Here is a 14,425-nt window from a genome sequence, read left to right as displayed (position 1 = left end):
TGTGGTACAGTAGTTCATGTTTCAAATACAGTTTTCATAATCAAATATTTATATTGGTATATTTTATTATCATTGGCAATGGCATATTCTGATAAGGACATAGTGAATAGAGCGCAGAGGGCCCTGTGGTTTTTACTTAATTATTATTAAAAATAAGTTTAGTTCAGTATAAACTGAGGTGCTTAGGTTGTGTGAAAACTCCTAAAACTTTGCACACTGAACACAAGTGATCAGTTTTTAATCTCCATTTAATATAACATGCACATGTTCAGACTATGGGAGGAAGTCAGTTTATAGCGTTTTGATCTTTTCTAAGTAATAATTATGGCGGATATTAAATATGGGAGTACTTTAGTCCCAAGACATTGTGTTTAATTCCCAGAAACCCAATGTGGGTTCAGGTTTAGCATTGTTAAACATCCTTCACATGTTCAATAAGCTCATACTGCCATCTACAGGACGTCAACAACTTGTAACCTCATCTGATTCACATGACAGGGGTTCTAGTGTCCATATAATACTCATAATACTCATGCATTGACTCTCTGGCTCACATGATTTAAATATTGCTAATAAAAGGGTTAAATATGGTTCATTTAATGGTCACGGCTGCATTTATTTGACCTGGGAGGCAGCTGAATGACAGCTGCTGTTCTGCTGCTAACGCATGCTGTTTTCTCATTGGCTGTGTAGTGGTGCATCCTGGAACTCGTGGCACTGCTTCTTCTCTTGTATTTGCACTCATGTCTTATTCCAGAGTTCAGAAGTTTGTTTTGCAGTGATGTGCAGCTATGGGGAGGTTTGTTCATTATACAGCAACGTGACATCCAGTGGGAGTACTTTGCTGCCACATTGTGGCCACTGGAAGGGAAACGTCACTCATTCATCCATCCTTAAAACACGTGTGTGCTGTGTAGTGACTCTTTGAATATGTGTTCTTTAAGATAGGCTCTATACTTTATATTAATCCTGTTGTCTTTGAAAAGTTTGGCATGTTAAAAGTAGGTGTGTGGTGGCCTGTTTATAACTTTCTTTATTTGTGTGTCCTCCAATATTTTAGTGTCACAAACTTTAATTTGAGCATTGGTTCCTCTTGGCTGCATCCCTGTGTGATCAGCAGCGAATGGTCTGTGTGTGTGTGTCTGTGTGTGTGTGTGTGCCATCAGGACATGCGCACCAGGGCGCGTCAGACCTGGTCCCGCCTGGTCCCAGAGAAAATAAGGGGGTGTGCTTGGGTGCGTGTGGAGCAGCAGCGCATGCGCCTCGCAGAAGATCACGGGCGTCGAGGCTCACACCGCAGCGATTGCAGATCTTACATGTCAGATAGGGAAGGAGTGGGAAGGGGTGCGAGACAAGGGGGTCCGACACACACACACACAGCCCGGTGACAGAGAGGGATGGAGAATCGGACTGAAGGAGAGGAGGAAGAGGGCTGATGTGATTCATTTCTTTCCAATTTGAGCCTTACAAGCCCTGCCTGCAGATGCAACCTGTCTGTCAGCCCATCCGTCCCAGTAATCCCCCTTTTTATCGCAGCGTTTTCTCCAGAGGGGACGACAATGACAACCTGGTGAATGCAGTCAGGATGGAGTAAAAATCATCCAGCGCAACGCATGATGCGCATCCCCAGCGCCACAAGGAAGAAGGTACAGGAACCTGGCTGTTTTTCTGCTGTCGCATGTCAGAGATTTTCTGCGGCGCTGTGGATTGATCGTTTCCTTCATCGCCCTCCTGCTGCCGGTGTCGGTGTATAATGGAGAGCTCCAATGGCTCTGGCAGCGACACCAAACCGCAGAACCACCAGTTGGAGAAGAAGAGGCTGAACCGAGCGCCCTCCCCGGCCAGACCTTTCCTCAAAGACGTACACTCTCGCTCCGCCAAACCACCTGCCATCGTACCCAAATCTCCCAAATTCAACAAGCAGCAGCAGTCTGCCTCAGTGCCCTTAGCCCATCCGAACCGCAGCTCCAGACGCAACACAGCCGGGGCCAAAGAGAAAGCAGCCACGGCAAAAAGTAACACAAAGTCTACTGTCGCAAAAAAGCCCACAAAGGTGCCCCAGCATGCAGCAGCTGAGCCCAAAGCCGTCAGCATCAAACCGGACAGCACCAGCAGTCCGATCCTCGCCAAAGGCAAGAAGGGGAAACTAGCCGTGGGGTCCACGGGCCCTATCAGCCATGGATCGCCCATCAGGGTACCGACCGGAGCGCCTCTCGGCCGCGTCAGCCAAACCGACAGCAGCTCTGACCTGTCAGACTGCCCGTCCGAGCCGCTGTCGGACGAGCAGAGGCTGGCACCGGCCGCTAGTAGCGACGCCGAGTCTGGTACCGGCTCCAGTGATCGGGATCAGCTGGGAGCGGATAATCCTCTGCGGGCAGACGCGGTCGGGGCTGCTGCAGCTGCTGCTGCTGCTGCTCCTGCTCCTCCGCTGCGCACAACCGAGGCTTCCTCCGCCAAAGGAAGCAGCATGTCTCAGGCTCAGTCCGCTCCAGGGTCGCACGGAGAGAAACACAAGCAGGAGAAAGCCTCCACAAGCGCACAACTCAAACTGCCAGGCAGCAAGGATGTAACCGAGGACGACCTGCTGCGGGAAATAGAAGATTTGAGATCTGAAAACGACTACCTCAAGGTAGGATGACTCTTTTTCTGAAAGTTACAGAAACATTTCTGTCTTAAAACCTGCACATTTTATGGTGCTTCCATTCAGACCAGCTGCCAAAACAAATCCCATCCCACAGTGCTCAAGTGTCCTTCATGCACTGAGAGCAGCATGTATATGTATATGTATATTAATTATGTCACATTCCCTCTTGATGCCCAGCTGTCCTCTTTGTGAAGTCTCCCCCCTTCTGCTCTCCATCCATCATGTCATCTTTTCAACCTTCCTGGGCTTCCCTCATGGGAGCTTTAACCTTTTATTGATGGAAGTTTTATTGATGGTCGCTTCAGCTTTACATTTTAGTTTGTTTTTAATATATTGTTGCTGTCAAGTCAGCAAAAAAGTCATCACTGTCTGTTCCACTCTGTTGTACCTGAGACATCTGTAACTGTGTGAACAGATTGTACCGCTGCTCAAAGGACAATCACACTAATTCATCCACAGCACAGGCTAAAATATAATGTTTTAGGCAGCCAGATGCAGTGTGAAGGACCCGTCTTTTAGGAGGGCTGTCTATGAGGCAAATAGAAAATGTGTCAGTCTTGAAGTTTGTGTTTTGTCAGATGGCACATCATGGGTTTATTTGCATGTTCCTGATGATGAGAGTATTATTTCAAAGTTGATCACGCATGTCTGGGTTTCTCTCTGGCTCGTTGGAAACACAAGAGAGTTAATCAGCTTTACTGGCTCTCGCTGTAATGGCTTTATCCCGCAGGAGTTGATAACAGTCAGATGTCCCATGTGTGTGGGATTCAAACACCCCTCCTGCCTGCCTCACTGTCAGTCTGCCAGCTGGGACTTTGGGGTGCTTTACCAACAACAGCCGCCACCAACCTGCCCCCCCTCCCCCCACATGTCCCAGAGTGCCTGGGAGTCCCCGCCACAGGGATAAGCACATATATTTGTACAATGTATTAGGTCTTTTGGTAATTTTGCATTAAGTGGTGAAAGTAAGAAGGGATTCAACGCCAAGAAATGTGGAGCGATCAATAGATTTATGGAGTGGTCAAAAGATACAAGAATCTATCAACAACTATTGTGATTAGTGATATGATAGACATCCTCAAATCTAAAGAGCTAATGCTAATTTTACTCCCGACTGCTTAATTTGTCTGAAAACCGTTCTACAAACAGGTATTTGTGGTTTTAAATAAAACAAAGAAGCACCAATATCACCTTTGTCAATAATTATATATTATAATAAAAACGTTTTCATTTTTATTTACTTAAATTGTTGCAGCCCTGTGAGTGCAGTCTAAGCATCAACATGTTTTAATTGATTACAGCAGCTGCTGAATAAGTAGTTGCTGTGACAGCAGATACACACACACACACACACCTTTCATAAACATCAGTGATATCCTCTCCCTGCTCCCAGGATGCTGCTCTGACTCTGTCTCTGACCATCGATTAGCTCCTTCCTCCGGGTGTCTCCTCAGATAACAGTGGGCTCTGTGCTTTTCTAAATGAGGATAGATTTAGTTTTCAATAATTGACACCCTCTCCCCTCCTTCCCCGCTCTGCATCCAGTTGTGTTTTCATCAGGTGCCAGTTGGGCAATATCCATCCCAGGGGAAATCTACCAGAGTGATTCCTCAGAGCGGCAAACAGATTCCCCCACTGCAGTTATCCAAGTGCATATTGTAGCAGCTCAAACCTGCAGATTCAACTGCATATTTTTAAAAGTCATACAAGTATGAATGGAGATGGGAAATATGAATGCATCCAGTCCGACACATAAGATGCTTAGAGCACCGAAATCTGTAACTAGTGATGTTACATCATCAGCACTAAGAGTACGTGCATTACTGGAGCTCATATGTAATCATATAAAAGTATTAGCATAATCTACTAAGGTATATTATGTGATATCTCGTCAGTAATAGCTTTAGACTACAATTTGCTTAAAAGTTCTTGAATGTGTGACCTTCTGCTGTAATTTAATATTCAGCACTAAAATGCTTTGCTGTGCAGCGCTGGGAAAAACTAGAGACTATCCTGCTTCATGATGACATTACAGTGACACCTCTGCTTCCTGGTCCAGACTTTCTTGTTTGACACCACATTTATCTGTAACATGGTTCCAGTGAGTCAAATACAATCAGAAAATTCACAAAGGTTCCTCAGCTGTGCAGAAGAAACCATGTATGGTGAAGTCTAATGTCTGATTGTAGGCGATCGTGTGCATGGGTTACAAGGAATTTGCGTTCTGGAGTTTAGGTGAACAGTCTTCAATGTTTATGTTTATGTTGTCGAACAAAAACCAGCTAGAGGAAGAACTGATCTAAAAGCTGTATGTCTCTGTGTGTGTCTCAGGATGAAGTGGATGAACTGCGGGCAGAGGCAGAGGAGCTCCGAGACAGCTACCTGGAGGAGGAGGTCTACCAGCTGCAGGAGCTGCGTAGAGAACTGGACCGCTCGAACAAAAGCTGCCGCATCCTACAGTACCGCCTGCGAAAGGCCGAGCAGAAGAGTCTGCGCGTTGCTCAGACAGGACATGTGGATGGAGAGCTGCTGCGTAGTCTGGAGCAGGATCTCAAGGTCTGAGCATGTGTTCCTGTGAACATTTATATATTCAGCGATGACTACTTTTTGTATTTCAAGTTCACCGACTGACTTCTCTGTCCCCGTAAACCTCAGGTGGCCAAAGATGTGTCAGTGCGTCTCCACAACGAGCTGGAGAGTGTGGAGGACAAACGCAGCAGGGCTGAGGATGAGAACGAGCTGCTCAGACAGAGGATCATCGAGGTGGAGATTTCCAAACAGGCACTGCACAACGAGCTGGAAAGGACCAAAGAGGTGAGTTACTGCGGTGTTGTTCCAGGTCATCGCTGTGCACAGGGCTGTGTTTTTATCTCAGTAAACACACGGGGGATACACGATTGTTCACAATGTTTTAGCAAAGCAATCACATGCTGATAAGATTAGTGTTGACAGTGAGGTTGTGAAGTTTGTCTCGACTGCACAGGAAGGCATCCTGTTGATGTTGAGATCCATGTGATGATGTTTGAGATCAATGGTGATCACCTGCTGCCTGATTATCAGGAGCAAAACAGTTGCTTTGTGAAATGATGCAGAAGATCTCTGAGCACCTTTAGTCTGTGTGCAGGTAAGGTTTTGGACTTTTAGTTCTATGGTTTAACTTGGGCTAATTCTTCACATAGGAAACAGTGGATTACACCTCTGATAGCACTGGTTCTGCTCAGTATTGCTCAGTTTAGACATTTCAGTGGTGTTTGTAGTGAAGGATTGTTGGGTCATTGGGTTTGTTGATGCATTTAAATGATTGTTTATTATGCTGGAGTCCATAGGGACACCTGAGGCCTGCAGTCTAGAAACTCATTCTCTGAACATTGTAAGAATTTTTAACCCACATGTGCAATTTATGTAGCTTTAAATGACTTTAAATATCTTCAGTGCAGCATCACAGTGTCACCTCAAACACTGAGATTCCTCAAACTAACTCAATATGTTTGTTGCATGATGTCCCTGTTGTGTTGCTCCGGTGTGTATTTAAGATTAAGAAACGCCACAATGGGGGAATTGCATTGTTGCAACAGTGCAGATACAACAGTAGTAAAAATAGGAAAAGATAAATATAAAAGATACAGTATAAAATAAAACTACCAATAAAGATACAATAGAGTTAAAAATAAGATGACATATATTCACAGATATTGCACAGATGGGTGGAGGTAGGAGTGATTTGTAGATTTAACTGTACATAGTGCATCAAGAATCTATAAATGAATAAATATTGTACGGTATGTGGTGTAGGAATATTGCACATGATCAGGAGTGTTCATTGTACAGTCTGACCTGCTCTGCAGGGCCGACAGGGTGTCCTGCAGGGGGTGGGACTCATTGTCCAGCATTGATGTCAGTCTTGCTAGGGCCCTCCTGTCACCCACCTCCTGTACTCAGTCCAGAGAACAGCCCAGGACAGAGCTGGACTTCCCGATGTCTGTCCAGCTTCTTCCTCTCCCTCTCACTGACTGTGGTGGTGTACAGGATGACTGATGCCACCACAGAGTCATAGAAGCTCTTCAGGAGTGCCTCTTTAACTCCAAAAGACCGCAGTCTACTCAGAAGGTAGAGCCTGCTCTGGTCCTTCTTGTACAGCTGGTCTGTGTCATGAGTCCGGTCCAGTTTGTTGTTGAGTTATTTGCTTTGATAACTGAAGTTCAGTCTTCTCTTAGGTAATAAGATGAGCACATGCTATTCTCAGTGCTGCTCAGCTTCAGCTGCTTAGTCTAATCGATTTTGACAACAGCAGGTAACAAGCCGTCTGCCAACAAAGGGAAAGTAGGTTAATACCAGACCAGTCTGTGTGAAGGTGTGGCTCTTCTTTGGCAGCTGGATGACATGGTGTCATGTCCGCTGCCGGTTGGATTCTCCACCCTCATGGCAGACATGTCGTCTCCTGAAAGGTCCACTTCTGTTTTAAAATCTATATTTTAAAGAGGTTTGTGACCTTAGCTGTCAGTGGTGCTGTTTTCAAAGACAACGTATCAGTGACTAACTGAGCTGCAGGAGACAGTAAATCAGTACATGCAAACTGAGGTTTTTTGTTATCGCTGTCACACTGGTAACCTTTAAAATAAAATGAATTTCTGTTCTAACCATGTATGAACACTATAAAAGCTGAAGGCCACATCGTGCTCTCTTTCTGTGGCTGAGTGCAGCTCCCTTCATACGATCCTTGATGGTGGCAAAATGACACATACATGTATGAGCAGAGGACGACACATCACACACAGACAGAGGGGAGGGAGCAGTAAAAAGGCTGCTCCAAATGATTGCAGATTTTTTTTTTTTGTGTTCCCCCGAGGTTTGTCCCAGAAAAACACAAGCCGTCTCCGGCTCTTTTATAAGGCAGCCTCCCCAAAATATGTTCAAATATGGATTATTTCTTTGTCCAGGATTGTGCAGACAATAACTAAGTCTGTGGATGACAAATAACTGAATCTAAAAATGTCAGTTCCTCAGTCACAGAGATAAATCTCAGTCATTCAAGACAAAGGAGGAGCAGCCCTTACTGATAAGAATGTAGTTTAACCAGAATGGAAGGCAGTTCTTTACACTTTTCTGCTTTGATCGCCTTTTACAGCTTGTAAAAGGCGACCCAGGTGTAATGCAGCAAATAGTACACAATCCTTTACTTGACCTGGTTCACAATTTGAATTTCAGTCCTTATTTAAAGTTGTTGAGTTTTACAGTAGTGGTTCTCAATTATTTGCTGTCATGCCCCCCATTAGAGGACAAACATTTTTCACATTTTTAGAATCTTTTTAATGAAAAGCAGGCTATAGGCTGTATCAAATAGTGCCATAACTCCCACGCGTAACCTCTAATAGCCTATGAATATTGCACAACGCTGTGCTCTTAACATGATAAAATTACAAAAACAAACAGAAACACATCGGGACTGGCCCAATGAGTAGCCTATGATCCTATATGCCCTCTTTTGATGCATTTCTGCACACTGGAGATGCGATCACACAAGCTGTCTTGGCCAGTTTAGCGCACTCAGGGTAGATTTATCTAAAATCTAACGAGGAATTTGCAGTTGAGAAGTTCGAGCCTCTAGTCAGGAAGAAGCGATGGCATCTTGTTGCACACTTGTGGCATCTGAGCGGGGCTGTAGCTGCAGCGGACCTGTCGTCACAGGCAATTTATTTGATTTGATTTCAAAATTCAAATTGTACTTGTACGGGCATGGGCAAAAAAAAATACCTGCAGACTTTAAGGAAACCCAGGTCAATATTTCTGTATACCGGGATAAAATGTGGAGGGTGTTTGACGGTGTCAAAATTTGGATGATGCCCAACCCTAGTGTAGGTCCCCCTGCATCCCCCTCCCCCTGTGTTTGTGTTTTCTTACTCAAGGTGTGAGCAGGTTTATGTCTTTGTAGAAAAGGCAAACAAGTGCAGTCAAGCCACCACTTCACCAAGTTCACGCGCTGCTATATTGATGTAAACACAGAAGCCATTGCTCAGAGCCTTACCAAACAGAGGTAAAAGGAAGCTAGCCCACCTAACTGAATGAATATCACAAACTTTATCTCCTTCAAGATGTAACAGTCTCTAAATTTAATTATCTCAATTTATTGTCCACAGAGCAGACATTGTTGAGTAGGAAGGAGAGGAGAGGTGGCTGGATCTGGTCTTTTTAGCTCGGCAGCTAAGGTCAAATAGCTTAGCAAGACAGAATTATAAAAATTAAAAGTGTTTTAGTGAGGGGATACAGTCCACGGCTAGCTGGTTAGCATGCTAAATTGCAACACAAGTTTCCTTCTGTTTAAATTATCCATCTAAAGCAACTCTTCAAAGATAAGACACAGTATTTTAAAACAAGTAGGCCTTAAATAATCATATAATGAGCAGTAATTTTCTTCTGAGTCCAGTAAACCTGCCATTTTCTGTAGTTATGATTCTTTGCTCACTATATAATTAGTTTCATTTTCCATTATGTAGTATTATGTAAATTAGTCTCTGTTTTGGAAATTAAAAAGATAAGTCTGAAATTTCACACCTCTGTGGTGAAAGGGCAGCTAATCTCAGATAGTTTCAGCATCTCTGGCCTTTAAAGCCCGTCTCTTCCTGTCCCTGCACCCGTTCACTGCAATCAGAGGCTGCACAGTGCGACTCTGGCCCAGAGATTGGCACCCCAGTGTGGATTAATCCCGACAAGAAGGGCTGTTATGAAACCGGCCTGGCGTGGTTTGGTACACTCTGATGGGAGGGGAAGGCAGGAGAGGAGAAGACAAAAGAGGCAGAGAGAGGCAGAGAGTGGCTGTAATCAGACAGCTGTGGGCCCTATGTGCCTCCGATATGACGGCAGCTTCACAGCTCACAGACCTGATATCAAACAGTTTAGGAGACAGAAGCGCCTGTTGTTGCAGTAGTTGCTTTTGTGTGGTCAGTATGAAGGCAAGCAGTGAACAGTTGGGAGATTTTTCACTCCTCTGACATTTGAAGAAAGGGCCCTCTGATATGTGTAATGAAATGGAACTAATGAAATGCCATCGCTTAGAACACACAAGCGCTGTGATTTATTAGGTGTTCCTGGTCCCCTGTGATAAATCTATCCTTTTATTAGGAGCAAATGATAATCGTTGTGTGGGTGCATTTCCTCTTTGCTGACTAACAGGTATGTCTCACATCACATTTCCTCATCCAGAGGCACTGACTTGTTGTTAGTCCTCATAAGGACAGTACATAATAAGGTCTGCATATTTTCAGAGTGGAAAGGTGTGGAGGACGTTTGCTGTTGTCACCCATGTGAGCTCCACGCCCGGCTTCTATACTTGGAGTAGGTGTAAATCCATTATCACATTTGGACTCAGTCAGTCCATACCAAGCGGCAACCTTCGGGGCTCAAAGTTGAAGCCCATGCAGAAGTGTCAAAACTTGTAATTCACGCCGCAATAGCTGGGGGCTGGCTCCAAAAGCGAGTAATTTCCCATAGACTCCCATGTTAAAATGGCCGACTTCACAGCAGAAAAAAACATGTTTACAGCCTGGTACAAAAAACCACTCTGGTCTCAGATGATAGGTTCTCTTCTAGTGTCAATTGTAGGGGGGGTGAATTTTCTTACAACTCACTCGTTTCAATTGTATTCAGACTTAAAATTACGCATAATTATGGGCGTTGCCGCTTGAGTGACAGACAGTTGACGTATCACAACGTGAGTTTCCTGCTTCCACGATCGCCCGTCCCACTAAACTCTGCTCGTGCTCCCCCTTTTTGTCCATATTTGTTTTGGCAGACGTGACGCTGCCAACATGGCGGCGGTCATCAACATCCTGGAACCTCCCACCGAGCCTCAGAACGGCTCTTCAGAAACAAACAGGTGACGTCACGGAAGCTCTGTCCATAGTTTTTACTGTCAATGGTCCATACATATATTTGACATGCAGACAGTTTTATAGGGACCTTTTCTTCTGTTAAAGGGGTCCAATGAAAAATGTCCTTCATGCTCTTCCTTATCCTTCTTCTCCATCGTCTTCTACATTTTGCTCCATCCCTCCCTTCTTCTCTGCCATCGTCTTCATCATCTTCGTCTTCTTCTTTTCTTCTTCACAGCCTTCTTCTCCTTCTTTTCCGTCAGCTTCTTCATTAACACACGGCAGCACTGCTTGATGTCTCCGTACACTACAAAATGGCCGACTGACTGATGGTTAAGGTTAACAGATTAAAACTCAGTGAAATCTTGATTTAATCAGATTAGATTCTTTTAACAGCAGTTTTATTCACTTAATCAAACAGCAAGTTTAGCAGCATTCACATTTTCACACTAAGCTATAATAACAATTGGGGGGATGCCTCCAAGAGACGCTCCATCGTCTGAGTCTTTTGTCACTAATACAAAGGTTTTAGAGGGAATGCCTGCATTTCTAATTCAAAGTGATGTCAACAATGCTGGAGCGAGAGGCACTGCAGACAACGTCTGTCACAGCAGCCGCCTCGTGTTTCCCTCTTACTGCCCCCTCAGCAGAAAAAACTGTTTGAAGAAGCTTCTCCTGATGTTCCTCCTCGTCTCTTCTCCTCACCTCTCTTTCATATCTTCCTTTCGTCAGCTGTGGTTCCCTGCTGGAGGAGTGTGAAGGAATCTCATTGACCTAGTTAATATCTTCTGTCTGACTCCACCAATAGGAACGAGAGCAGGCATGAGGAGAGGAGAAGCGTAGGGGCTCAAAATCTGCTGCAGTGACACACATCCATATAAAATGTATCGTCCCGCAGTGGCTGAGCAGAAAGTCACAAATAGAGTGATCAGGTGGAGGCCGCATAACTTCGAATACTTAACCATAAACATTGAAAAAACACTATTGATCCCTGTTTTTAAATTGACAACAAATACGTGTACATTGGGCTGACATGTGAGTCTAAATCTAAACCTTCATAAAGCAGAGGGCTGATGATGCTCTTACCCTGCAGGCAACCTATCACTGACACAAAGCAAATGCTGGAAATCATCAATTCTGCATGAAACCCTGGAGTGATGAGTTTAAATTCCTCAGCGCCGCTCTTTGAAGTTTAAACCCTTGAAAAAAATGGAATTTCTCCTCTGTGCAGTTTTTTTTTTAAATATTTTAATTTACAAGAAATATTAAAGCTACCTTCAAACACATCAAGGAAAAAAAACACGTGTGAGCATATAATCTTAAACAAAATATTCACAAAATATTGATTGGGGTGTATCAAAGCTTGTAATCTTCTAGTTTTATGGAGACAAATTAGGATAAAGTTACACTTATTAGTTGACATTGACACTTTTGACAGGTGACAGGTTCAGAATACTGCCATCTCTTTTTTGTGTTGATGTCTACAGCTCTAAGTGAAACAAAACAAACATACTGAGGCAAATATAATCCAGCAGTGATAAGTAAACCCTGACCCAGTTTTGCAGCACGAATATTTAATGTGCTGCAGGATAACTAAATAAGAAAAAATTTAAAATAAGTTTTGTTTTATGTCCCAAAGAGGCTGTTGAGACGGACATCTCAGGGTCGATGAGGCTTTAACATAAAGCTTCATGATCATAGAGCCAACCTAAAAAAAAGTAGCCTGTTGTCTCAGTTCTGTGTAACCTTGTTGCGGATGTGATGGATTATATAGCTGTTTATCAATAGCACATAAACCAAAGATTCAAAGGGTTAGAACTGTGTTTTCATGGCAACAAAAAGAACCAAAAAAACAAACTCACAGCATCCAGTATAAAACCCACACAGCACCATCCAAGGTTGGCGTCACGGAGGCTTCTCTCGTCTTCACCATAACAAATAGTATTAGCAGATATATTTAGGGAGGTTGACAGCAGCTTGGCAGGCTGTAACTCGGGCTGATTCATTGTATTTCTCACCTCTCCTCCAAACACTAGGAACAGACAGGCATATAGAATATAGAGCTCCCATCGCTTTGAGTGAAATATCGTCTAAAAAAATGTTTCTGGCTTCACCAAAGGTGGCGGAGAGAGAGAGAGAGAGAGGGTATGTCGGCTTTGTTCTGTGTTATGCAGTTGTGTAAGAGGGAGGATGTTTGTATTGCTTGGGTACAATGAAGAATTTTTGCAAAAGAACAGAACAAAAAAACCCAATTACAGCCACAGTAATCAGCCTTATTACAGTTACACAAAATGTACATCATGGCTGCATGAAGGAAACTGGGTCACTGGTAGAGGATTGTAGAAGCGCCACATCTCTAGGGCTCACTTTGGCTTGATTTAGCTTGTTGTTTCGGTTGTTGTTTCTGCAAATTCTGCTAATAATAAATAATAAAACACCTCTATATATAATCCGCACATCACAAAACCACAGAATTAAGGACATATTGGATAATTTAGCAGCTAAACTTGCCAAGAACCCATTAATTTCAGGGGAAGCTTCTCTGGCCCTAATGACCAAAGTAAAACCTGGCACTCAAAACCCATTTCCTGTCAAATAATACAAAATAAAACCGAATTCTTTCACATTATGCAGCCTTGAAAAGCATTGTTCTTGGAAATGCGACTGATTTGCTTGCATTTTTTTGTGTAAATTCTTTGGCCACTGTTTTTGTTCAGGACCTCCTAGCCTTGCTGATGGTAGCACCAGTTCTCAGCTCTTTTGTCATAGCTTGTGACTGACAGGTGGCTGAACTCCACCTGCCAGGAACTGTTTGTACCCCCCACTTATACAAGAGACTACAGTGTGTGTGTGTGTGTGTGTGTGTGTGTGCAGTCAGAGTGGTGTGGTGGACAGAAAGAGTTCATCTGATGTGGCAGAGGTCAGACACAGCCTGAGTCACTGAGGGTTGTCACCATGTTCTGACCACCAGCAGCAGCAGTAGCAGGGTGATGCAGAGCTGTGTCAACAGAAATTCAAAACACAAGTGACTAAAGGAAGATTCTTCAGAACTTTCTGTTTACCAGCTAAAATTTGTCTTGAGCACCAACTATCACAACTGTATTAATTTCTCCTGTAGCAGAGGGATGCTGCAGAGGTGACTGATAATCTGTGATTCTGTGAAATTCCCACATTACAAGCCATCTTTTAGCGTAAAAATGTCAATGTAGTACTGAAACCAAAACTCACGATGCTTTTAACTTTGCACATAAACTCCCTAAAAACGTATAAAGCTGTGCTTGGTCATGCTTGCAGCCTCTGTCATATTTAAAGTGCTCTGTTTTAGGCAGTTCACCAGTCTTGGGGGGAACATCCCCTGAGTGTTTTTTCCATAGAAGTAGATGCATGTGAGAACAGTGTATGCCTATAGATCGGCCAGTGCTTTCATTTGTAGTGAAGTGTGCTTGTTATAGAGGACAGGAACAAGTGGATGGTCGTATAGAGGCGAACAGAGGCTGGCACTCCCAGATCTCTGGGGTTTGCATGTTGCACGCAGACAGTCATGATTTAATAATGATCTGCCACGACAGCCATAAAGACAGAGACCTGCATGCACAGCTTGTTACAAGAGGCAAGACTCCATTTAAATGTATACTCCTGTGTCACTTAGTCTACACCCTGCACATTTCCAGCTGCTAAATAAGCTTCACAGTTGATTTGGAGGTGATAACAGACAACAAACTAAACTTTCATATCTACCTGCCACACCTGAAAGTATTTAAAATCGATTTCCTGGTTAAAACAAATAAAATTCAGCACCACGTCCTTCATATCACTTTTCAGTGCAGGAATATTAATGCAGCTTTGACATGTTCTTAATCGCACTCCATAGACATGTTGCTGGTTAAGGGACTTTAAAACAAACTAGAATTTTTTA

General features: G+C 43.7%; 1 protein-coding gene across 1 annotated transcript in view; it reads left to right on the top strand.

The window, feature by feature from the left end:
• The first annotated feature begins 1,314 nt into the window (after nucleotides 1–1,314).
• mtcl1 (microtubule crosslinking factor 1) overlaps nucleotides 1,315–14,425 on the top strand; it is a 51,317-nt gene continuing 38,206 nt past the window's right edge. The window contains exons 1-3 of the mRNA XM_028428054.1: nucleotides 1,315–2,629; nucleotides 4,976–5,200; nucleotides 5,300–5,458. Coding sequence (XP_028283855.1) covers nucleotides 1,754–2,629; nucleotides 4,976–5,200; nucleotides 5,300–5,458 — 1,260 coding nt within the window. The 5' untranslated portion in view covers nucleotides 1,315–1,753. The remainder of the gene's footprint in view (nucleotides 2,630–4,975; nucleotides 5,201–5,299; nucleotides 5,459–14,425) is intronic.

Source organism: Parambassis ranga, chromosome 17 (genome assembly GCF_900634625.1).
Source record: "Parambassis ranga chromosome 17, fParRan2.1, whole genome shotgun sequence".
Taxonomy (NCBI): domain Eukaryota; kingdom Metazoa; phylum Chordata; class Actinopteri; family Ambassidae; genus Parambassis; species Parambassis ranga.
The sequence above is the reverse complement of the archived record's forward strand: the minus strand, read 5'-3'. Positions and strand labels throughout refer to the sequence as shown.